The 24,417-nt window shown below is 34.7% G+C and overlaps 1 protein-coding gene across 5 annotated transcripts in view; it reads left to right on the forward strand.

Annotated features, from left to right (window-relative positions):
* LOC132759576 (battenin-like) overlaps nucleotides 1-24,417 on the forward strand; it is a 295,062-nt gene that overhangs the window by 22,214 nt on the left and 248,431 nt on the right. For all 5 annotated transcript variants that reach the window (XR_009629738.1, XM_060751386.1, XM_060751389.1 and 2 more), the window contains exon 3: nucleotides 21,337-21,416. Coding sequence is in view for 4 of the 5 variants with exons in the window: in XM_060751386.1 (XP_060607369.1) it covers nucleotides 21,337-21,416 (80 nt within the window). In the remaining variant the exon portion in view is untranslated. The remainder of the gene's footprint in view (nucleotides 1-21,336; nucleotides 21,417-24,417) is intronic.

A 24,417-nucleotide genomic window follows, 5' to 3' on the forward strand; every position in this document is an offset into this window, starting at 1 on the left:
GACAAGAATCGGAGCCAGGGGCATTTGTGTTTAACACATACGTTCTTGTTTAAAATATTTTTACTGACATGGTCAAGAATCTAAGGGGGGGGGGGGGCATTTGTGTTTAACAAATATGTTCTTGTTTTTATTGAATTTGGAATTTGTTAAAAATTGTTGTAATTTTTTCATTTTTATTGACTTGGAATCAAACTGGGAGAAAGCACATTTCAATCAATTGAGCTGTTATTGACATTTTTGAAACCTTTCAACCTACTTTCTTGTTTTTGATGTACAGACTTGAAATCTGGAACAGGAATGTAATTTCTGATGCCAAATTGAATTTTGATATCAACTGACCTATTTTTGATATAAATGATATTGTTTCACCTAGTTTCTCGTATTTTAGCTCACCTGAGCACAAAGTGCTCAAGGTGAGCTTTTGTGATCACAATTTGTCCGGCGTCTGTCAGTGCGTCCGTGAGTCAGTCTGTCCATAATACTTTTGTGTTGGCTTTATAACTATTAAACTGCTGAAATCTTTTTGAAATATTTTGGCACAAGTGATCACCATTATGAAAGGATGTGCAGAGCGCAATAATTGGGTTGCTACCCCCAAGGTCACACTTAAAGGTTAAGTGTTAAAAGTCTACATTTTGTGTCTGCTCCATAACATTTAAACCGCTTCAATGTTTTTAAGATAACTTGGAAGAAATGATCACCATTATGACACCATGTGCAGAGCACAATAAGTCACTACCCTCAAGGTCCGGGTCAAACTCAAAGGTCGATTGTTAAACCATCTATTTTTCATGACTGCTCTATAACTTTTTGACAATTCAAAAGTTTTAAAAGTAATTTGCACAAATGATCCCCACCATGACACAATCTGCAGAGCACAAGACCCAGGTTGCTATCCCCAAGGTCAATGTTAAATGTCCTCCATATCTTTTTGACTTTATGGAAGATTTTAAATAACTTGGCACAAATAATTGCTATTATGAGATACCATGTTCTTTTAATATGCATGGCTTAACATTAAGGTCATTGTTGGTTAAAGGTAAAAAAGTACACATTCATGTCCACTGCGGAAGGGGATTTAGCTGTCCTTCAGACTGCCTTGTTGGTATACATGTGTACATATTGTTTCTAAGTTTCTTATATAATATCTTAACTTTACAGTGTTTCTTTTTCTCACACATGTTTACAAGTCACTATTTCCATCATTGAAACCAAATTAGCATTTCTCCAGCTGAAAGAATACCTGAATCTAGAATGGTGAAAAGTGACTCTAGAATCCTGACTGACTCTAGAAGATTTTGCACCAGTATTGATAAGAAATACCTTAGATCTCTCTATTTTTATATGCCCGATAAAATTTCGGGCATATTATGTTATACCCCCTGGCGTCTGTCCGCACTCTCAGAACAGTAATTATGTGGCTAGAGGGACAATAGGTAACTGTTCTTTCTCTTTGATGTCATTTGTTTCGTAATGCTTTTTTTTATGTGGCTATTTTCTTTTGTGTGGCTAAAAAGAACAATAGAGAGAACAATAGAGTAGCCACATTATTACTCTCCTGCTAGAACGTCTGTCCGTCCGCACTACAGTATAGAGTTAGAGGGCCATCTAACTGTAAACAGAACAAAAGAGAACAATAGAGTTCATTCCGTAACAATAGAGTAAGGGGCCATTGGCCCTCTGTTAAACAATAGAAAATAACGATAGAAATGGCCTCTTATCCCAATTCGGCCAGATGTCCGTCTGTTAGCAACTTGGTTTCCGGAGCATAAATTAAGTTCTATTTAACCAACAATATTCAAACTTCATAGGATGATTGTCCATATTGGGTAAAAGACCCCTGTAGATTTTGGGGTCCCAAGGTCAAAGGTCAAGGTCACTATTACCCTCAAACTTAAAACAGTTTCGGAGCATAACTTAAGTTCCATTTGGCCCACAAAATTTAAACTTCATAATATGATTGTCCATATTGGATATAGGACCCTATTGATTTTGGGGTCACAAAGTCAAAGGTCAAAGTCACTATTTCCTTAAAGCTGAAACAGTTTCTGCTCAATAACTTTAGTATTAATCAACCTACAGCTGTAAAATTTGATAGGATGAACAGTCATGTCCAATACATGACCCCTATTGATTTTAAGGTCAAAGGTCAGGGTGACAATGATCTTTACACTGAAAATTGTGCTGTCTGGAGCATAACACAAATTTGGCTTACAGTGTTCAAACTTCATAGGATGATTGCCTATATTGAATATGAGTTACATATCTATATTGGGGTCACAAGGTCAAAGGTCAATATCAAATGACCTAAATATTGTCAACAGTTTTACAACTGTCAAACTGCATAGGATGATCACTTATATTGAATACATTAATATATAATTAATGTATTCAATATAAGTGATCATCCTATCCCTTAAATATTTGCTTATATTATGTTATACCCCTGGCGTCTTTCTGTCCATCCATTATAGCATTTTTACTTACAAGATGACAACTTGATGGTGGTGGTTTGGAAACAGCAACTGTATATACAATTACAATTTTATAGGATTAACAGCCAAGACCAAAACATGATCCCTATAGATTTTAGGGTCATAGGGTCAAAGGACGGCTCAGATGATCTTTACACTGAAAATTGTGGTTTCTGGAGCATAACTTAAGTTCCATTTGGCACACAGTGTTCAAACTTCATAGGATGATTGTCAATATTGAGTAGAAGACCCCTATTGAATTTGGGGTCACAAGGTCAAAGGTCAAGGTTAGTATTTCCTTAAAACTGAAACAGTTTCTGTTCAATTACTTAAGTATTAATCAACCTACAGCTGTAAAATTAGATAGGATGAACAGCTATGTCCACTACATGACCCCTTTTGATTTTAAGGTCAAAGGTCAGGGTGACAATGATCATTACACTGAAAATTGTGCTGTCTGGAGCATAACACAAGTTCCATTTGGCTTACAGTGTTCAAACTTCGTAGGATGATTGCCTATATTGAATATGAGATCCATATCTCTATTGGGAACGCAAGGTCAAAGGTCAATATCAAATGACCTAAATATTGTTAACAGTTTTACAACTGTCAAACTTCACAGGATGATCACTTATATTGAATACATTCATTATATGCCCTTAAATATTTGCTTATATTATGTTATACCCCGGGCGTCTTTCTGTCTATCCGTCATAGCATTTTTACTTACAAGATAACAACTTGATGGTGGTGCTTTGGAAGCAGCAACTGTATATACAATGTATATGAAGGTTCTTCAGCTATAAAAGAGGATTGCTTTTTGAAGGAGGTAATACTTTACTTAATTCCCATGTCTTACAAATGCTTCATCCTTACTAAAAAAAAAACAACAGTACACTTTCTGGCATATAATGCTCCACCTAGCGGTGCTCTTGCATACATGTGACAAATGAAATGGGCCAAATCTGGATTTTCAGCTGGATTTTGAGGCTCAAAACTGGATTTTTTTATCGACTCGAATTTCAGTGCGTGTTTGGCACATTCGGTTCAAAGAATCTATATTACCCTCAAAATCATTAAATGATTATACTTTTTATGATTTTTTTGTTGATCAATATTAATTTATTTCACCAAAAAAATAAATAAATAGATAAATAAATAAGTGTAGTCATACTAGCTATTTCTAAAACAGTCACACTTTCACATTTCATTATTTTCAGTTTGAAGAATTATAATGTCTTTTCAGTCATTCAATAATTAAACACAAGCTATTTGAAAACGTGCAACAACTATTCATGAACATCAGACTCTGACAGTTAAATAACGTAACATAAGTAAAAGACTCAAAATAAATGCAAGAATCGTTCTGTTATTAAATCCACATTTTTGCCTCGATGATTGCGTAATTCCTAAACAAAACAAAAAATGACCCACTCACTAAAAATAGGTTAATTAGACATCTCAAACTGGTTTTGAATGATCCACTTTAAATGATTCTGCTCCCCTTTTATCTTTATCAGTGCGGCACTTATCAAAGAAAATCAAAGGTTCAGCCGAATTCATACATGTAAATTTACAGGGTAGTTTTGATGACGTAGTGTGTAATACCTACTGCCAAATTACAAAAGAGGTCAATTGATTGACACACAACACGTGATAAGTTAAACATGTGAGAATAACTTTGGGTATTGGAACTGTTTATTACGTCACCTTGCTGTCAATTAGCGACTCAACATTTAATCCGCTATATTTTAGGATATGGACAGATAACAATCAATGCCCGGAGGCACGGTTTACATTTTAGATACAGGTGCTGTGTTTGATTTTTTTATGTTGATTTTTTTTTAAATATCGGGAATTCAAGCTGTAATATCGGGAATCGGATCAGTGTTGACACTTTCGGGCATATAATGCTCCACCTAGCGGTGCTCTTGTTGGAGGTTACTCTAGTGTTAACTGATAAAGATAAGGTTTTATATTTATGACAACAAGTGTTGACCAAGTTACCATACCAAAATCAAACAATTTGATTCCTCAGTTCTCACACAATATCTATCATTAAATCCAACCTTAACCAGATTCAGTACCATCTTATTTCCTACAAAACTTCTACAAATAACAACTAAAACACTCGCATGCAATATTTGAGAATACTTGTATAGAATCTGTCTACTTCCGAAAACGATTGCGACCTTTCTGTTAATAACTCACCCTGTGCATCATGTGAAAAATACTGACTTAAACATTCACAATGTATCATACTACTTGATAGCTTTTCTGAATGATTTGAAAAAAACTTCTGCTTTCTCTATGTAACTGCCATAGCCTACATTGCTGGCGTCTATAAATACATTATACAAACACACATAATCGTGTTTCAAATTTTTACCTTTTTGGTTCAATAAACGAACGTTTTCTTTCCAAAATATTAGCTCTTCCAAAGCTTGAACGGAAACTAAAATGCAAGCATTCCAGCTTGCCCTTGAATTAATACATTTAAACATTTCCCTGGTCATTAAGCGTACTTTATTTTCTATAACGCTTTGTAATGAAATAATGTGCCCTACAACACCGGCTAAATGCTTCACAGGAAGTAATCTTTCTTCGCAGCACTTAACTTGATGAATGCAAGAATCAAGAACAGATTCAAACCTCTGAATTCGTTCTTCAGAAATAAATAACAAATTATGTTCCATATCTAAAATATGGCCTAACCACGTGACACATCGAGAGGGTAACCAATTGCATTTTTTGTCTGCAAGTAAGAAACCAAACTCTAAAATAGTTTGTTTCATGTACTCACTAGATTTTAACGCAAGTTCATAATTTTGATCGCCACCGATTCCATCATCTAAAAACATGATAATTCTATGACTTTGTGAACGTAAATAAGCAACTACTACCTTTAATACTTTTGTAAAAATGTGACCTGCTGTTTTGATGCCAAATGGTAAAGAATTAAAAACAAAGTATTTGACTTGACCTTTTTTTCGAATATGAAAAACCTAAATAAGTCCTGTGTTCAGCAAAAATATCAATGTGATGGTATGCCCCTTTTAAATCAAAAGTAAACAAGAAAGAATTTTGTTCAAATAAAGCCTCTGCCACTTTAATATCTTCAAATTTTATTTTAAATTGATGCACGGGTTTATGTGTCTACAATCTAACACTAACCTTGGTTTTCCTTTTCTGTTGTATGCTACAGTGAGAGGATTTACTACATGTGGAATTACTTCACTTCTAGAAATAATGCCTTTAGACAACAAATTCTCAATATCTTTTTCTACAAACTGTAAATTCTCTCTTGCCGATTTGTTATTTCTTAACACGGCTCTTTCTGGAATGTCTTTAAGCAGCAATCTATAACCCTTGTTAATGACATCTGAAATATACATACTGGCCGTAGCTTCTGACCATTTCGAAGCATGACATCTCAAACGCCCTACAGGGGATAAAACGTCATGAATATTGTTCTCTTTTACCATCTGAGAATTATTATTCTCAGAGATCTCTATGCCTCCTTTAAAGACAACCGATACAGGTTCTTTAGCATTTTTATCTGCAATTAGTACACTAGTATCACAAAAAATACTTATCTTATTGTTATTAAAGGCAGAACTGTCAGGACATTCCTGTGACCCCTTCCAGTGTCCCTGCTTGCCACAAGCAAAACATAAACAAGGTGGAAGACGGGAAGTTGACTGTGAAACCGGAACTGCTTGGTTCATGACAGCAACAGGCCGTTCCTCTTGTAGGGATGCCGTGCTGAACGTGCTTTCTTCGCCCTTTCCTCTCGCATTTTCTTGTTGGCCCATGCATCGGCTTTCAAGATTTTCTTCTCATCATCAGACCCATCAGCCAATGGGTTAATCTCGTATTTGTTAACTAAACGCCAACCCATGTCCAACCCGTCTTCCAAATGAATCAATTTCTGTCTGTGTGCTACCAGCTCTTTTACTAAAAATAAACCAAAATATGTGAATTTCGACTTTGAAAAAATATGCATACATTTTCTATGTACGTTATCAAAAAGAATAACTAAATTAACAAAATATTTCAAAAATCCTTTTCATAAATACTGTAAAAGGAATAAAATATACAAATTAGAATATACAAAATAATATAGATAGGTTAAAATATACCTCATTTGTGTAATGAAACTTGAAATAAATGATTACTTAATCATTTTTCTTTTGCAGTAAATAACTTGAATAACAAACAAATCTAGGCAGAAATATCCACACATACCTATATACGAGGGTTGTTCAAAATGTAATAGGACTGAGAGTCTTGCATATTAATATTTCATCCAATTTAAAATATTTTCATATGTATATGGATCGTAAACTGTTTCTGCAATTTATGCATAAGTTTATTAATTTATTTTGATGAACGCGTGTTTCCTGTGATATTAAATAACCATGGTAACACGCACCTGGCGCAGCACATAAAAATAGTAATTGAAGCTAAGTTGTACTTCTGATTTATTCATAATTTATACTCTTTTTGTCAATATATTCCACCAACACATTTACTTATATTCAAGTGACGTTAAAGTCATTCGGGCATGAAATGACAGAATCACATAGTTTTGAATTGCTGTGGTCATTGCGTTAAACGTAGAAATTACAGCACTTGATAACAAACAGAAATTCGTGCAATCGTTAAATTATGCCAAGAAATTGACAATATTTTTCCAAATACTTACAAAATGATAACATTAAGAAAGGAAAATTATCCTGCCATCAGGACACTCGTTTTTAGCTGGTACAATCAATTTAAAAACGGCGAATACAAAATCACTCACAGGAATGTGTGAGGATGAAAGCGGAAAATTGGCGCGAAGTGAGTGACGTCAATTGCAAAAGTCCTGTAAATGTATCGACCGTAAACGGTACAAGGACTGTCCGGCATTTTGTATGTCTGCTTCGGGGCTACATATTCAGGTCTCACCAAAGGATTGTATATAAGACATTTCTATCAAACACTATTTTATTTAATCTCATTAGATATACTTGGTTTTAATAAATTAATATAATAATTATTAACGGTATTAATGAAAAGTAGTATTTTCCCCCAATTTTGTTTTAATAAATGATACTTTTCAATTGATAAATATTGTTATTTTACTGTATATAATCATATTGTTTTAAAAACATTCGATGACATACATGTGAACATTAATATATAAATCGGTTTTGCTTAAGCTTTATAAGTCCATGCTTGTTGAGTTCCAAGTTTACTCAAATATTCGAGAAAAGTGGAGAATGGACGGCTATCGGCATTTTTCTCGGAGAGTTAAAGGAAATTGTGATCGCTTTCTTTTTCGCTTAATCTCCACATATGAAACCTGATCATGATCACATGATTCAGATACCTAGAGCACTAGGAAGAATACTTTCAGGATGGATGACACTTGTTATATTTTGTATTTAGTTAACGACGTCATGAATGTCAATTATTGTATTGTCAGCTTGCCCCGTGTTTCGTACCCCTTGTCATTTGAAAATTTCACAGAATTGTTATTAAATAAAATTTTGTTTTGATTTTTTCACTGTATACGGAGAATATGTTTCGATATTTGTTTCTTGTAAAATTATGTGCGTAAATTAAAAAATGTGAACAGTAGAGCTCCAGTCCTATTACTTGTTGAACAACCCTCGTATACTTCAATACACGCAACCAAAACTACAAATGATATTACATCATGGTGATTCATGCAATATATTAGTTACACTGTGATAAAATTACTGTTATATTTTACATCAAGTGTTACCTATAGAACATTCTAAACTGATAACAGTGAGTCACTAATCCTGTGTTATACATACAAATTTGAAAATCAGTGTCTAATAAATTTATAGGTTAATAATATTTACCTTCTGCAATCTTTTCCCTGCTTTCGATAATTTTAATAAATTTTGCAACATTTTGTCTGCAGAATCTAAAGCAGCATTTATCTGACAATTCTATTTGTACTGCTCTTCGTTTGACTTTCTTTTAAATTTAGGAATGCCAGTTAAAATAGTAGAAATCTGATTTAAATGTTCAAAAGTAGAATTTCCACTTATCTTATCCAAAAGTTTCTCCATATTAGAAAGCATCGACTGCTTAAGATCTCCCAAGGTATCTTTCAGTCTGTCAATTCTACTAACCGCTATACTTCGTAAGGTTCCATGTTGAAATTTGAATGCGTGAGTGTCCCTAAGAGTTGCTTGCTAGAAACTGATTTTCGAATATGAAAACCCTGATTAAATACAGCTCGAATCATTCGAGCGAACAATGAATGTATTAAACCGGTTTTGTATTAAAAACGCTAGTACAAAGGTACTCATCCATACATTGTAACGATGAGTACCAAATATTACTACACTTTCATTTTGTATCAATTAATATACTCATGATGGCCTTTGTATCTGAACATTATACACAGCTGCACATTGTTGCTGAAATATGACCTTGACCTCCATAGCTGCATAAAGGAAATGTTCAATTGTATAGATACAAAAATGATCTACTTCTGTTCCTAACACCCCAGTTACACAGAGCCGTCGGTGATTGATGGGTAGTTTTTTTAACCAAATTATGTAGTGAACCGATGACAACGTATTTAACACCAATATCACCTATTGGTCACCTGTTTTCCACCTATCAACTGCTATTGGGGAAAGATAAGTTTCATCAGTGAAAAATTACTGATTGGGATTTTTAAACATGTTTAAAATTCTCAATCTGTGAAAATATTTTACAAATAATCGACAGCAACCTATATGCAAGCTCTTAATCACCGATATCGCCGATCGGACAAAGATAACCAAATATGAATCATTTGCCATATCTGACGGAAAGTGTTTAACCACTGATGACTAGCTATCAAACACCGATTAATCAGCATTACACCCGATTTAGCTCCGATTTACAAAGGATGAAAACCGATAGTATTTTAACATATTAATCACCGACCCAACCCCGTTTGAGTTTGCTTTCTGTCACCGATGGCCGTTTACACAGAAAACCAGGAATAAAATCACGCATGACAACCGGTCATAACAGCTAGTAAATTTAAAATTTAATGACCGATTGGGGACCGACCGTCTGTGTAACTGGCCCCTAACATTTAGTGTTGTATCCTGGTGATGTAGTTTGTAAATTTCTACAAAAGTTATATTAATCATAACTCTCAAGTCAAAATTGTCTATTTGAGGGTATATGTTGTGTCTGGTCCATAACTTTCTTATCTTTGAAGGGATTTTGTAAATACTTGCCACAATTGTTCACAATTATGAGACAGATCTAGCATTGATTATAATTTTGGACTGAAAATCCTGAGATCCATTCCTCAATCTTTTGAAATAGCACAATTTTATGCTTCATATAAAACTTCCTCGAGGTGGGGGACGTTGGTAACTCTGTAACAAATTCTTGTTACAGTAAACTCCGCATCTGTTCCTTATATCTTGGGTTCCTTGTAAGCATATAGCAAATTATTTCCTTGTATCAGGAGCTTTTATAGCGATAAGATTTACACATAACAAACTGATTACAATCGTCCGCCATTTTAAAGAGCATTTGATTAAAAAAAATTATTCAGTCAATTATTTCTATTTTAGACACAATTTATACCCGAGAGCTTACTTTTTATGCCATCTAAGGGAGGCATTATAAAATATAATAGCACTGTCTGTGTGTCCGTCTGTCCCACTTTATTCGTGTCCGGACTGTAACTTTGTAATACATTGATGGATTTTGAAATAACATGGCACAAATGTCTACCACATCAAGACGATGTGTCGCTTCCAAAAACAAGGTCCCTTCCTCAAAGGTCAAGGAAGTTTTGAAGTTTCACATTGTTGCAATTAGAGTAAATAGGTACACACATTCTTTTACGGACTGTAGCTTTGTCATGCATGGAAGGATTTTGAAGTAACTTGGCATAAATGTCTACAACATCAAGACGATGTGTCGCGTCCAATAATCACGTCCCTACATCAAAGGTCAAGGTCACACTACCATTTTGAAGTTTACTTTATCACAATTAGTGTTTAGGCCACATTTAAAAAAGTCTTTGTTTTCTGTCACCCGACCCTACTTTTTAGAGTTGGGTAGGTAGGTAGGGATTTTTTTTTTTGGAAATACATAAATGTTTTTGGTTTGATTCTGTCTGTTGGGAAAAACGATTTAATATAATTGTGAATAAACATTTTAAAATTGATATATCTTACTTTTTATTTCAGTTTTTATATCTTCCAATTAGTCAATACAAGAAGTATAGTTCTTTTTAAAAAAAAATACAATCATGTAACAAAAGCAAATTTTGCACATTTACCCAACATGTGAGAGGATGACGAAAACACTCAAATATATGTGGATGACTAGAACACTCAAATATACTCATTTATAATATGCAAAATAACTACTGAACAACAAAAGACATCATTATACATCAACAATTTAAAGTCTGTTTACATTTTATCTTCACTTAATGAAAAGTAAGTAACAAAACCAGAAAAAAAAATTCAGACAAGTAAACAGTTAAGCCACAGTCCTAATTGTGGAAATACCAACAAAATTTAGGTTCACATTATTCATTTTTTTATAGGACATCTATGGGGAATGTTTTTCTTGTGGGCAGTGATGCATTTCTCACAAACTTGGAAGTACAATCCTATACTTTGTTAACAGTTCCGGATTTCTCTGTGCTTCTAGCTCAGCACAATGGGCACAAATATCTGATCATCCAATGGTGGAGGCACAGTAAGGGAACTCCACGTGAGATTGGCATGACATCTACAGTCGTACAAACACTCTCCCTTAATGCAGCGCATCTCCTATGAAAACAGACAGAAGGCTAATTAGACTTTATGCAATACAGATTTTGCCAAAATGCAATTATTTTAACATTTTTAATTATACAAACACCATGGGAAATATGTAAGAAAGAATAGTCAAGTTGATTATGTAAAAACATTTTGACATCACTGTTTCAAAAAAATAAGCACAACAATGTGCATATCAATACTAACCATCAACTGTAATGACTGAAAACACAGCTGTAATCAAATTTCTCAATGTTTGTGTTTTAGAGATCATGTTTCCCTGACTGTCAATTTATTCTTGGAGTAAATAGACCTTGCTCATGACCAGTAGATGACCCCTATTGATTTTGGGGTCAATGGGTCAAAGGTCAAGGTCACATTGACCTTGTTGGTAAAAACGGTTTCTGATCAATACCTAAAGGATGCTTAGGCCTAGAAACTTCAAAATTGGTATGATGATTGTTCATGACCAGCAGATGAACCCTATTGATTTTGGTGTCAAGGGGTCAAAGTTCAAGGTCACATTGACCTTGTAGGTAAAAAAGGTTTTCGATCAATAACTTAAGGACGCTTAGGCCTAGGAACTTCAAACTTGGTATTATGATTGTTCATAACCAGCAGATGAACCCTATTGATTTTAGGGTCAAAGGGGTCAAATGTCAAGGTCACATAGACCTTTTAGGTAAAAAAAGATTTCTGATCAATAACTAAAGGATGGTTAGGCCTAGGAACTTCAAACTTGATATGATGTTTGTTCATGACCAGCAGATGAACCCTATTGATTTTGTGGTCAAAGGGGTCAAATGTCAAGGTCACATTGACGTTGAAGGAAGAAACAGTTTCCCATCAATAACTAAAGAACATTTAGGCCTAGGAACTTCAAACTTAGTATGATGATTGCTCATGACCAGTAGATGACCCCTATTGATTTTGGGGTCAAGGGGTCAAATGTCAAGGTCATATTTATCTTCTTGGTAACAACCCATGACCTGTTGGCCCTCAAATTTCATAGATGCATTTGACTTGACAATTAGATGACCCCTATTGATTTTGGGGTCAAGGGGTCATAGGTCATATTAACCTTGTAGGTGAAAACGGTTTCTGATCAATAACTTGACAAGCCCATAACTACTGGTCCTCAAACTTTGTAGGTGCATTGGTCTAAATGGCCAGTAGATGACCCCTATTGATTTTGGGGTCAGGGGGTCAGTGTCATATTGACCTTGTACTTAAAGACGGTTTCTGACCAATAAATCAACAACTCAAGTTGCCTTGGTTGATATTTTTATATTAAACTAAAAAATGTTTTTCGTATACACATTTGAAGGTCTTATGATAACAACTTGGTTGTCATTTATGAGGCCTACATGATTCATAAAATTTTATGCATATATCCTTTTGTAACATTTGTAAAAACTTTGTCATAAAATTGCTGCACACAACCTATGGGGTCACAATAATTATTACCTGGTGACTAGTCATGACCAGTAGATAATTTTTAACCAGGTTTTCCGAAGGAAAAAACTGGTAAATAGATTGACGTATGTCGGCGGATGGGCGGGCAGATGGGCAGAAGGGCTGGCGTAAACAATTTCTTCTGTGCGCAACTCCTCCTACATTTCTCAACCGATTTTGACCAAACTTTCACAGAAGCTTTGTCATCAAGTGACCTGGCACATATTGTCGGGGTTTTGTGATTGGATAATATTTGACCTAATTATGGCCCTTTGTTTTTTAGCTCACCTGAGCACGAAGTGCTCAAAGGTGAGCTTTTGTCATCACTCTGCGTGCGTCGTGCGTCGTGCGTCGTGCGTCCTTCAAAAAATGGCGTCAAACTTTTCAAACAACATCTCCTCCTAAACTACATGGCCAATTGCAACCAAACTTTACAGAAATGATCCTTAGGTGGACCCCTTTCAAAGTTGTTCAAAAATTTAAATTCCATTAAACATGTTTAAAATTCTCAATCTGTGAAAATATTTTACAAATAATCGACAGCAACCTATATGCAAGCTCTTAATCACCGATATCGCCGATCGGACAAAGATAACCAAATATGAATCATTTGCCATATCTGACGGAAAGTGTTTAACCACTGATGACTAGCTATCAAACACCGATTAATCAGCATTACACCCGATTTAGCTCCGATTTACAAAGGATGAAAACCGATAGTATTTTAACATATTAATCACCGACCCAACCCCGTTTGAGTTTGCTTTCTGTCACCGATGGCCGTTTACACAGAAAACTAGGAATAAAATCACGCATGACAACCGGTCATAACAGCTAGTAAATTTAAAATTTAATGACCGATTGGGGACCGACCGTCTGTGTAACTGGCCCTTAACATTTAGTGTTGTATCCTGGTGATGTAGTTTGTAAATTTCTACAAAAGTTATATTAATCATAACTCTCAAGTCAAAATTGTCTATTTGAGGGTATATGTTGTGTCTGGTCCATAACTTTCTTATCTTTGAAGGGATTTTGTAAATACTTGCCACAATTGTTCACAATTATGAGACAGATCTAGCATTGATTATAATTTTGGACTGAAAATCCTGAGATCCATTCCTCAATCTTTTGAAATAGCACAATTTTATGCTTCATATAAAACTTCCTCGAGGCGGGGGACGTTGGTAACTCTGTAACAAATTCTTGTTACAGTAAACTCCGCATCTGTTCCTTATATCTTGGGTTCCTTGTAAGCATATAGCAAATTATTTCCTTGTATCAGGAGCTTTTATAGCGATAAGATTTACACATAACAAACTGATTACAATCGTCCGCCATTTTAAAGAGCATTTGATTAAAAAAAATTATTCAGTCAATTATTTCTATTTTAGACACAATTTATACCCGAGAGCTTACTTTTTATGCCATCTAAGGGAGGCATTATAAAATATAATAGCACTGTCTGTGTGTCCGTCTGTCCCACTTCATATGTGTCCGGACTGTAACTTTGTAATACATTGAGGGATTTTGAAATAACTTGGCACAAATGGCTACCACATCAAGACGATGTGTCGCTTCCAAAAACAAGGTCCCTTCCTCAAAGGTCAAGGAAGTTTTGAAGTTTCACATTGTTGCAATTAGAGTAAATAGGTACACACATTCTTTTACGGACTGTAGCTTTGTCATGCATGGAAGGATTTTGAAGTAACTTGGCATAAATGTCTACAACATCAAGACGATGTGTCGCGTCCAATAATCACGTCCCTACATCAAAGGTCAAGGTCACACTACCATTTTGAAGTTTACTTTATCACAATTAGTGTTTAGGCCACATTTAAAAAAGTCTTTGTTTTCTTTCACCCGACCCTACTTTTTAGAGTTGGGTAGGTAGGTAGGGATTTTTTTTTTTGGAAATACATAAATGTTTTTGGTTTGATTCTGTCTGTTGGGAAAAACGATTTAATATAATTGTGAATAAACATTTTAAAATTGATATATCTTACTTTTTATTTCAGTTTTTATATCTTCCAATTAGTCAATACAAGAAGTATAGTTCTTTTTTAAAAAAAATACAATCATGTAACAAAAGCAAATTTTGCACATTTACCCAACATGTGAGAGGATGACGAAAACACTCAAATATATGTGGATGACTAGAACACTCAAATATACTCATTTATAATATGCAAAATAACTACTGAACAACAAAAGACATCATTATACATCAACAATTTAAAGTCTGTTTACATTTTATCTTCACTTAATGAAAAGTAAGTAACAAAACCAGAAAAAAAATTCAGACAAGTAAACAGTTAAGCCACAGTCCTAATTGTGGAAATACCAACAAAATTTAGGTTCACATTATTCATTTTTTATAGGACATCTATGGGGAATGTTTTTCTTGTGGGCAGTGATGCATTTCTCACAAACTTGAAGTACAATCCTATACTTTGTTAACAGTTCCGGATTTCTCTGTGCTTCTAGCTCAGCACAATGGGCACAAATATCTGGTCATCCAATGGTGGAGGCACAGTAAGGGAACTCCACGTGAGATTGGCATGACATCTACAGTCGTACAAACACTCTCCCTTAATGCAGCGCATCTCCTATGAAAACAGACAGAAGGCTAATTAGACTTTATGCAATACAGATTTTGCCAAAATGCAATTATTTTAACATTTTTAATTATACAAACACCATGGGAAATATGTAAGAAAGAATAGTCAAGTTGATTATGTAAAAACATTTTGACATCACTGTTTCAAAAAAATAAGCACAACAATGTGCAATATCAATACTAACCATCAACTGTAATGACTGAAACACAGCTGTAATCAAATTTCTCAATGTTGTGTTTTAGAGATCATGTTTCCCTGACTGTCAATTTATTCTTGGAGTAAATAGACCTTGCTCATGACCAGTAGATGACCCCTATTGATTTTGGGGTCAATGGGTCAAAGGTCAAGGTCACATTGACCTTGTTGGTAAAAACGGTTTCTGATCAATACCTAAAGGATGCTTAGGCCTAGAAACTTCAAAATTGGTATGATGATTGTTCATGACCAGCAGATGAACCCTATTGATTTTGGTGTCAAGGGGTCAAAGTTCAAGGTCACATTGACCTTGTAGGTAAAAAAGGTTTTCGATCAATAACTTAAGGACGCTTAGGCCTAGGAACTTCAAACTTGGTATTATGATTGTTCATAACCAGCAGATGAACCCTATTGATTTTAGGGTCAAAGGGGTCAAATGTCAAGGTCACATAGACCTTTTAGGTAAAAAAGATTTCTGATCAATAACTAAAGGATGGTTAGGCCTAGGAACTTCAAACTTGATATGATGTTTGTTCATGACCAGCAGATGAACCCTATTGATTTTGTGGTCAAAGGGGTCAAATGTCAAGGTCACATTGACGTTGAAGGAAGAAACAGTTTCCCATCAATAACTAAAGAACATTTAGGCCTAGGAACTTCAAACTTAGTATGATGATTGCTCATGACCAGTAGATGACCCCTATTGATTTTGGGGTCAAGGGGTCAAATGTCAAGGTCATATTTATCTTCTTGGTAACAACCCATGACCTGTTGGCCCTCAAATTTCATAGATGCATTTGACTTGACAATTAGATGACCCCTATTGATTTTGGGGTCAAGGGGTCATAGGTCATATTAACCTTGTAGGTGAAAACGGTTTCTGATCAATAACTTGACAAGCCCATAACTACTGGTCCTCAAACTTTGTAGGTGCATTGGTCTAAATGGCCAGTAGATGACCCCTATTGATTTTGGGGTCAGGGGGTCAGTGTCATATTGACCTTGTACTTAAAGACGGTTTCTGACCAATAAATCAACAACTCAAGTTGCCTTGGTTGATATTTTTATATTAAACTAAAAATGTTTTTCGTATACACATTTGAAGGTCTTATGATAACAACTTGGTTGTCATTTATGAGGCCTACATGATTCATAAAATTTTATGCATATATCCTTTTGTAACATTTGTAAAAACTTTGTCATAAAATTGCTGCACACAACCTATGGGGTCACAATAATTATTACCTGGTGACTAGTCATGACCAGTAGATAATTTTTAACCAGGTTTTCCGAAGGAAAAAACTGGTAAATAGATTGACGTATGTCGGCGGATGGGCGGGCAGATGGGCAGAAGGGCTGGCGTAAACAATTTCTTCTGTGCGCAACTCCTCCTACATTTTTCAACCGATTTTGACCAAACTTTCACAGAAGCTTTGTCATCAAGTGACCTGGCACATATTGTCGGGGTTTTGTGATTGGATAATATTTGACCTAATTATGGCCCTTTGTTTTTTAGCTCACCTGAGCACGAAGTGCTCAAAGGTGAGCTTTTGTCATCACTCTGCGTGCGTCGTGCGTCGTGCGTCGTGCGTCCTTCAAAAAATGGCGTCAAACTTTTCAAACAACATCTCCTCCTAAACTACATGGCCAATTGCAACCAAACTTTACAGAAATGATCCTTAGGTGGACCCCTTTCAAAGTTGTTCAAAAATTTAAATTCCATTAAAAACTCTGGTTGCCATGGCAACCAATAAGAAAAACTTAAAAAATCTTCTTCTAAAAAACCGTAAGAGCTAGAGCTTAGATATTTGGCATGAAACATCTTCTAATGAGTGCCTACCAAGTTTGTTCAAATCAAAGCCCTAGGGTCAAAATTGGCCCCGCCCCAGGGGGTCATTGATTTTCCCTATATGCATATAGTAAAAACTTAAAAAATCTTCTTTTAAAGAACTCAAAGAGCTAGAGCTAAGATATATTTAGCATGAAACATGTTCTAATAGGTGTCTACCAAGTTTGTTCAAATAAAAGCCCTGGGGTCAAAATTGGCTCCGCCCCGGGGGTCATTGATTTTCCTTATATGTGTAAAGCAAAAACTTAAAAAATCTTCTTTAAAAAAACCCAAATAGCTGGAGTTTAGCTATTAAGCATGAAACATCTTCTAGTGAGTGTCTACAAAGTTTGTTCAAATCAAAGCCCTGGGGTCAAAATTGGCCCCGCCCCGGGGGTCATTGATTTTCCTTATATGACTGTGTATAGCAAAAACTTAAAAATCTTCTTTGAAAAAACCCAGATAGCTAGTGTTTAGATATAAAGCATGAAACATCTTCTAGTGAGTGTCTTCCAAGTTTGTTCAAATAAAAGCCCTAGGGTCAAAATTGGCCCCGCCCCAGGGTGTCTTTAATTTTCCCTATATGCATATAGTTAAAACTTAAAAAATCTTCTTTAAAAGAACCCAAAGAGCTAAAGCTAAGATATTTAGCATGAAACATCTTCTAATGAGTGTCTACAAAGTTTGTTCAAATAAAAGCCCTAGGGTCAAAATTGGCCCCGCCCCCGTGGGTCATTGATTTTCCCTATGTGCATATAGTAAAAACTTAAAAAATCTTCTTTTAAAGAACTCAAAGAGCTAGAGCTAAGATATTTAGCATGAAACATGTTCTCATGGGTGTCTACCAAGTTTGTTCAAATAAAAGCCCTGGGGTCAAAATTGGCCCCGCCCCGGGGTCATTCATTAGCTTGACTTTTTTTTTTTTAGATATATACATATTATATATATACAGATATATATTTGATATTTATATGTAAATATGTATATATATTATATATATATATATATATATATATATATATATATATATATATATATATATATATATATATATATATATATATAAATGTATATATACATATATATAGATATATATATATAGATATATATATATAGATATATACATATTATGTATATATATCTATATGTATGTATGTATGTATATGTATACATATATATATATATATATATATATATATATATATATATATATATATATATATATATATATATATATATATATATATATATTACATGCATACATATACAACCAAGTTTGTTCAAATAAAAGCCCTGGGGTTAAAACTGGCCCCGCTCCAGGGGCCTATTTACAGGTGAGCGACTTTGGGCCATCATGGCCCTCTTGTTTTCCTTATATAGAATATATAGTGAATAATTTCTTCTGTGCCCAACTGTTCCTACATTTCTCAATGGATTTTGACCAAACTTTCACAGAGGCTTTGTACTCAAGTGCCCAGGCGCATATTATCGGGGTTTTGTGATTGGATAATATTTGACCTTATTATGGCCCTTTGTTTTTTTTTCCCAATATAGGATATAATTATAGTGAACAATTTTCTGTGCGCAACTCCTCCTACATTTCTCAACGGAATTTGACCAAACTTTCACAAAGGCTTTGTCATCAAGTGCCCTGGCGCATATTGTCAGGGTTTTGTGATTGTATAATATTTGACCTAATTATGGCCCTTTGTTATACCCCCACAAACTAAGTTTAGGGGGGGTATATAGGAGTCAGCTTGTCGGTCGGTCGGTCGGTTGGTCCGTTGGTCCGTCGGTCGGTCGGTCCACATCATGGTTTCCGGACGATAACTAGAGTTTGGAATGAGGTATTGTAATCAAACTTGGTATATAGCAACCTTATGTGAAAACTCCGGTTGGTATTGCATTTTGACCCCCTGGGGTCAAGGTCATCATTACTAAAAATAGAAAAATGGTTTCCGGACAATAACTACAGTTAGGAATGAGATATTGTTATCAAACTTGGTGTATAGCAAGCTTATATGAAGACCTGGGTTGGTATTGCATTTGGACCCCCTGGGGTCAAGGTCAAGGTCACCGTTACTAAAAATAGAAAAATGGTTTCCGGACAATAACTAGAGTTAGGAATGAGATATTGTTATCAAACTTGGCAAATAGAAAGCTTATATGAAGACCTGGGTTGGTATTGCATTTGGATCCCCTGGGGTCAAGGTCAAAGTCCCTGTTAATAAAAATAGAGAAATGGTTTCCGGACAATAACTAGAGTTAGGAATGAGATATTGTTATCAAACTTGGTGTACAGCAAGCTTACATTAAGACCTGGGTTGGTATTGCATTTGGATCCCCTGGGGTCAAGGTCAAGGTCACCGTTACTAAAAATAGAAAAATGGTTTCCGGACAATAACTAGAGTTAGGAATGAGATATTGTTATCAAATTTGGAGTCGCTTGGACCCCCTGGGGTCAAGGTCAAGGTCACCGTTACTAAAAATAGAAAAATGGTTTCCGGACAATAACTAGAGTTAGGAATGAGATATTGTTATCAAACTTGGTGTATAGCAAGCTTATATGAAGACCTGGGTTCGTATTGCATTTGGACCCCCTGGGGTCAAGGTCAAGGTCACCGTTATTTAATGGTTTCTGGACAATAACTAAAGTTAGGAATGAGATATTGTTATCAAACTTGGTGTATAGCAAGCTAATATAATGACCTGGGTTGGTATTGCATTTGGACCCCCTGGGGTCAAGGTCAAGGTCACTGTTACTAAAAATAGAAAAATCTCTGTACAATAACTAGAGTTAGGAATGAGATATTGTTATCAAACTTGGGGTATAGCAAGCTGATATGAAGACCTGGGTTGGTATTGCATTTGGGCCCACTGGGGTCAAGGTCACTGTTACTAAAAATAAAAAATGGTTTTCTGACAATAACTTGAGTTAGGAATGAGATATTGTAATCAAACTTGGTGTATAGCAAGCTTATATGAAGACCTTGGTTGGTATTGCATTTGGACCCCCTAGGGTCAAGGTCACTGTTACTAAAAATAGAAAAATGGTTTTTGGATAATAACTAGAGTTAGACATGAGATATTGTATTCAAACTTTGTGAAAAGCAAGCTTATTTAGAGACCCCAGTTGGGATTACAATTAATTGAAATATTTCTTTGTACACAGTTGATAGTTTGTGTTCAAATTTTTCTTCAGACTACTTATTTTTCAAAAAGTCAAAGTTGCTGGTGGGGGTATTAATCACCTTCAGTGATAGGTCTAGTTTTTTTTCCTTATACAGATTATATAGTGAACAATTTTTACCATGAGCAACTTCTCCTACATTTCTCAACAGATTTTGACCAAACTTTCACAGAAGCTTTATTATCAAGTGCCCTGGCTCACATTATCGGGGTTTTGTGATTGGATAATATTTGACCTAATTATGGCCCTTTGTTTTTTTTTCCTAATACAGAATATATAGTGAAAAAATTCTTCTGTGCTGAACTCCTTCATTTCTCAACGAATTTTGTTCAAACTTTCACAGTAGCTTTGTCATCCAGTGCCCTGGCGCATTTTGTCGGGGTTTTGTGATTGAATAATTTTTTATTTAATTTTGGCCCTTTGTTTATACAGAATATAATTATAGTGAACACTTAATTCCTCTGCCGATAGGGGGCATACATGTTTTATAAATATATCTTGTTTAATAAAACTTCATCAATGGTCAGCCACAGTGAAAAACAAGAACCACAACTATCTTTAGTTGCCCACAACCATAACTCTATTTCAATTCTTTTGCAATGTATTTTGTTAGTAGTAACTTCCTCATTTCGGAAGCAGTCTTGCGGGGGGGGGGGGGGGGGGGGGGGGGGGGGGGGGGGGGGGGGGGGGGGAGGCATTAATCACATTTAGTGATAGTTATAGTTTGATCTGTCTTAAAACCTTTTGAATATACTTTCAGGTAGGATTGTTTTTGTTAGGGACAATCAATAATCTGCCATATGTAATAGTTACATCTGCTGCCAGTACCATAGCTACAAGGTAAGTACAGTAGCTGTAAGTTTAACACCATTGTCAATTATAAGGTAAGACCAATGGATTTAAGTTAATTTTATAGCTTAAAGGTAATTATATTGCTACATTAGCTAAGTCATGTACCACATTAACCAGTAACTTTTTTAGCTCACCTAAACTGGCTCGGTTGAGCTGTTAGAATTGTTGAATGTCTGTTGTTCATTGTCTGTCGATTTAGTTTGTTAAAACTCAAGGGTCACATTTTTGTCTTAATTGACATCAAACTTGGTCAGGATTTTTGTTCAAGTAATTGTAACAAAGTCAACTAGGACACCTTGTCTTTTAATCAGTTGGTCGATACTTCTAATTATTATGTGCTACAAATATTTTTAACTTCTGTAGATACCTGCATGTAACATCTATATTTATATGACTAACCCCAGCAGAGCTATTCAAAAAGTGTCTTTTTACGTCTTTAAGAAGACACTTTTAAATAACAGTTACTTTCCATGTGGATTTAATACAGTTGAAATATAGGGTGTCCTGCTTTGGCCAGTTAAAGGAGTCCTATTGACATGTTATTTTTTTCTTAAGTCTTGGCCCGCCTTTCTGTATTTTATAGATATAGAGACAAGATTTTACATTCTCGCAAGAAACTTTTCGCGCCATTCAACGTTGAATTTGTTTCTCATACTTTTTTAATCCTTTCCTGCAAATCAAAATGTACCAGTGTCTATTGTACAAGTTCTTCGAAAAAGAATGTTAAATCACGCTATATATCTATTAACAAGAGCAAGTGCCCTCGACTTTTCTAAGTGCTTGATAATAAAACAAGAGCCTGAATAATATAGATATTTTCTAAGTTCAAAGAGGCCATAGTTCTGTCAAAATTCACAATTACAATAGCTCTCACAATTTTTCAAATAGTCGAGCGTAAACAAGAGATTTAGTCAATCTTAAATCGTAACAGGCAATTTTTTAACTGCCTCAAACAGGATACCATAGCTACAGAAAGTTGTAGCGAACTTGATAGCACAACTCATAAGTAAATTCAGTTTGTTGAGAAATGAATCAAATAAATTGGATGGCGATTTCCAGGAACATAGTTACTGTTGATTTCAGCATTGACCTTATCTGGTCCCAGGCCCCCATCCACAAACAATCATCGGCCATATACAGCTGAACATTGCCATTGCAAGCTAAGCATGTGAATAATAAAACTTATCAAATTTGGGGTCCAAAATGTTATCCATAAAGCATTGACGTAAAACATGTTCAGAGACGGATTCAATGTTGAATGATATAAATCATCTCTCAGATGAAGGCAGTTAATTTGTCATTGTTTATCCTGAATTAAAGTGAATTCTGTCCAATAGAAATAAGTGTACTAAAATTCCGTGCAAATACAATTTACCTACACCTTTCACTGCTCACAGCTTAAAGGCCATGCAAATATTTTCTATAGTTTTATATTTTCAACGTGAAGATACATTTAATTTCAATTAGATCTATATAGTATTTAATGTGTTTATTAATTTATCTGTTCTTTTACACTTAAACGTTGTATAAGTCAGATACATATACTCTTATATTCTTCAAAAGTGTCTCCTTACAGACGTGAAGAAGACAATTCGCCAGGACGAACAATTTATCCTCGGCTTCGCCCTGGTCAATTTGTTGTAATCCTAGCAAATTGTCTTCTTACGTCAATGAAAAACTCGTACCGTATCCATTACTAGGAGTCATTCTACATGTCTATGCATGTAATGTATATGTATAAGTTGGCAGACATTTAAAAATAGTTTATTTAATATTTACTTTCAAAACTTGAAATGTTGTTGTAATTATGATGTTTTATTATGAACATATCACAACAAATCAAATAACCTGTACTTTTCTATCCATAATTAGTATCATAATAGACACAACTGAATACTGCAGATTTTCTGGTGGACATTTGAATTCTCTATATATGACAGAACAGTCATTGACTGAATAGTCTAAACTGAGCTTCAGCATCAAATAGATTGTTTTAATTACTAACTGTTTTAATTACTGAAAAAATTGTTTGTAAAAAAAAAAAACGCTTACTTCATTCACTACATAATATAATTACAGTAAACTTCACTTATAGCGAACACGGTTATAGCGAACTTCCGGTTATAAGGAACAATTTATTTTGGCCCGAATTTTGCCCTTCTTTATTTAATACAAAAATATACGGTTACTTATAAGGAACTCATTTGTAAGTCCCAATTTAGTTAAAAGTACAGAAAATTACACTTTTATAACGAACACTAAAATACCGGCTGTCCGTAAATAGATTCCGCAGCAGTACGTAATAGTTTTCTATTTAGGATACTTTTAGCATGAGTTCTTGTCACCAAGATAAAACAGTTATTCCTTTTATTGTAATATTTTTTTTCTTTAATAATTTTGCTCGAGTAAATAAATTATGATCATTTATAATCGGTTTTATACAGAATCACGCATGCTTGTAGGCATACTCCATTGAAAAGTACAAAGTTTGCTTGATTGAAATGAAAAGAAATCTATATTTTCATTAAAATGTAATAGAAGATCTTCAATATAAAAGGAAAGAACAATCGAAGAACTTGTTTATTCTTCATCATGGAAAGAAAACAAAAAGCACTAAGTTTAGAAAGAAAATATGATATTTTATGAGAAATTGAGAAAGGGAGTAAAACTAAAACTGAAATAGCAAAGGATTTTCAAAAAAGTACAATCTCGGGTATTGTGTCATAAATAGAAATAAATGACTAATTTTTCTTAATCAAATGCTCTTCAAAATGACGGAAGATAATAAACAATCAGTTCGTTATATGTAAATCTGTTCGCTATAAAATCTCCTGATACAAGGAACTTATTCGCTATATGCTTACAAGGAACTCCGGATATAAGGAACATATTTTGAATGTCCCGATGAGTTCGTTATAAGCGGAGTTTACTGTACTCAGTGGAGTTCGAGTTTGAGTTTGAACATGGGTCATCTCAGATGAAAAAGTAG

The sequence above is a fragment of the Ruditapes philippinarum genome, unplaced genomic scaffold (assembly GCF_026571515.1).
Source record: "Ruditapes philippinarum isolate M1 unplaced genomic scaffold, ASM2657151v2 ctg301_1_1_1_1, whole genome shotgun sequence".
Taxonomy (NCBI): domain Eukaryota; kingdom Metazoa; phylum Mollusca; class Bivalvia; order Venerida; family Veneridae; genus Ruditapes; species Ruditapes philippinarum.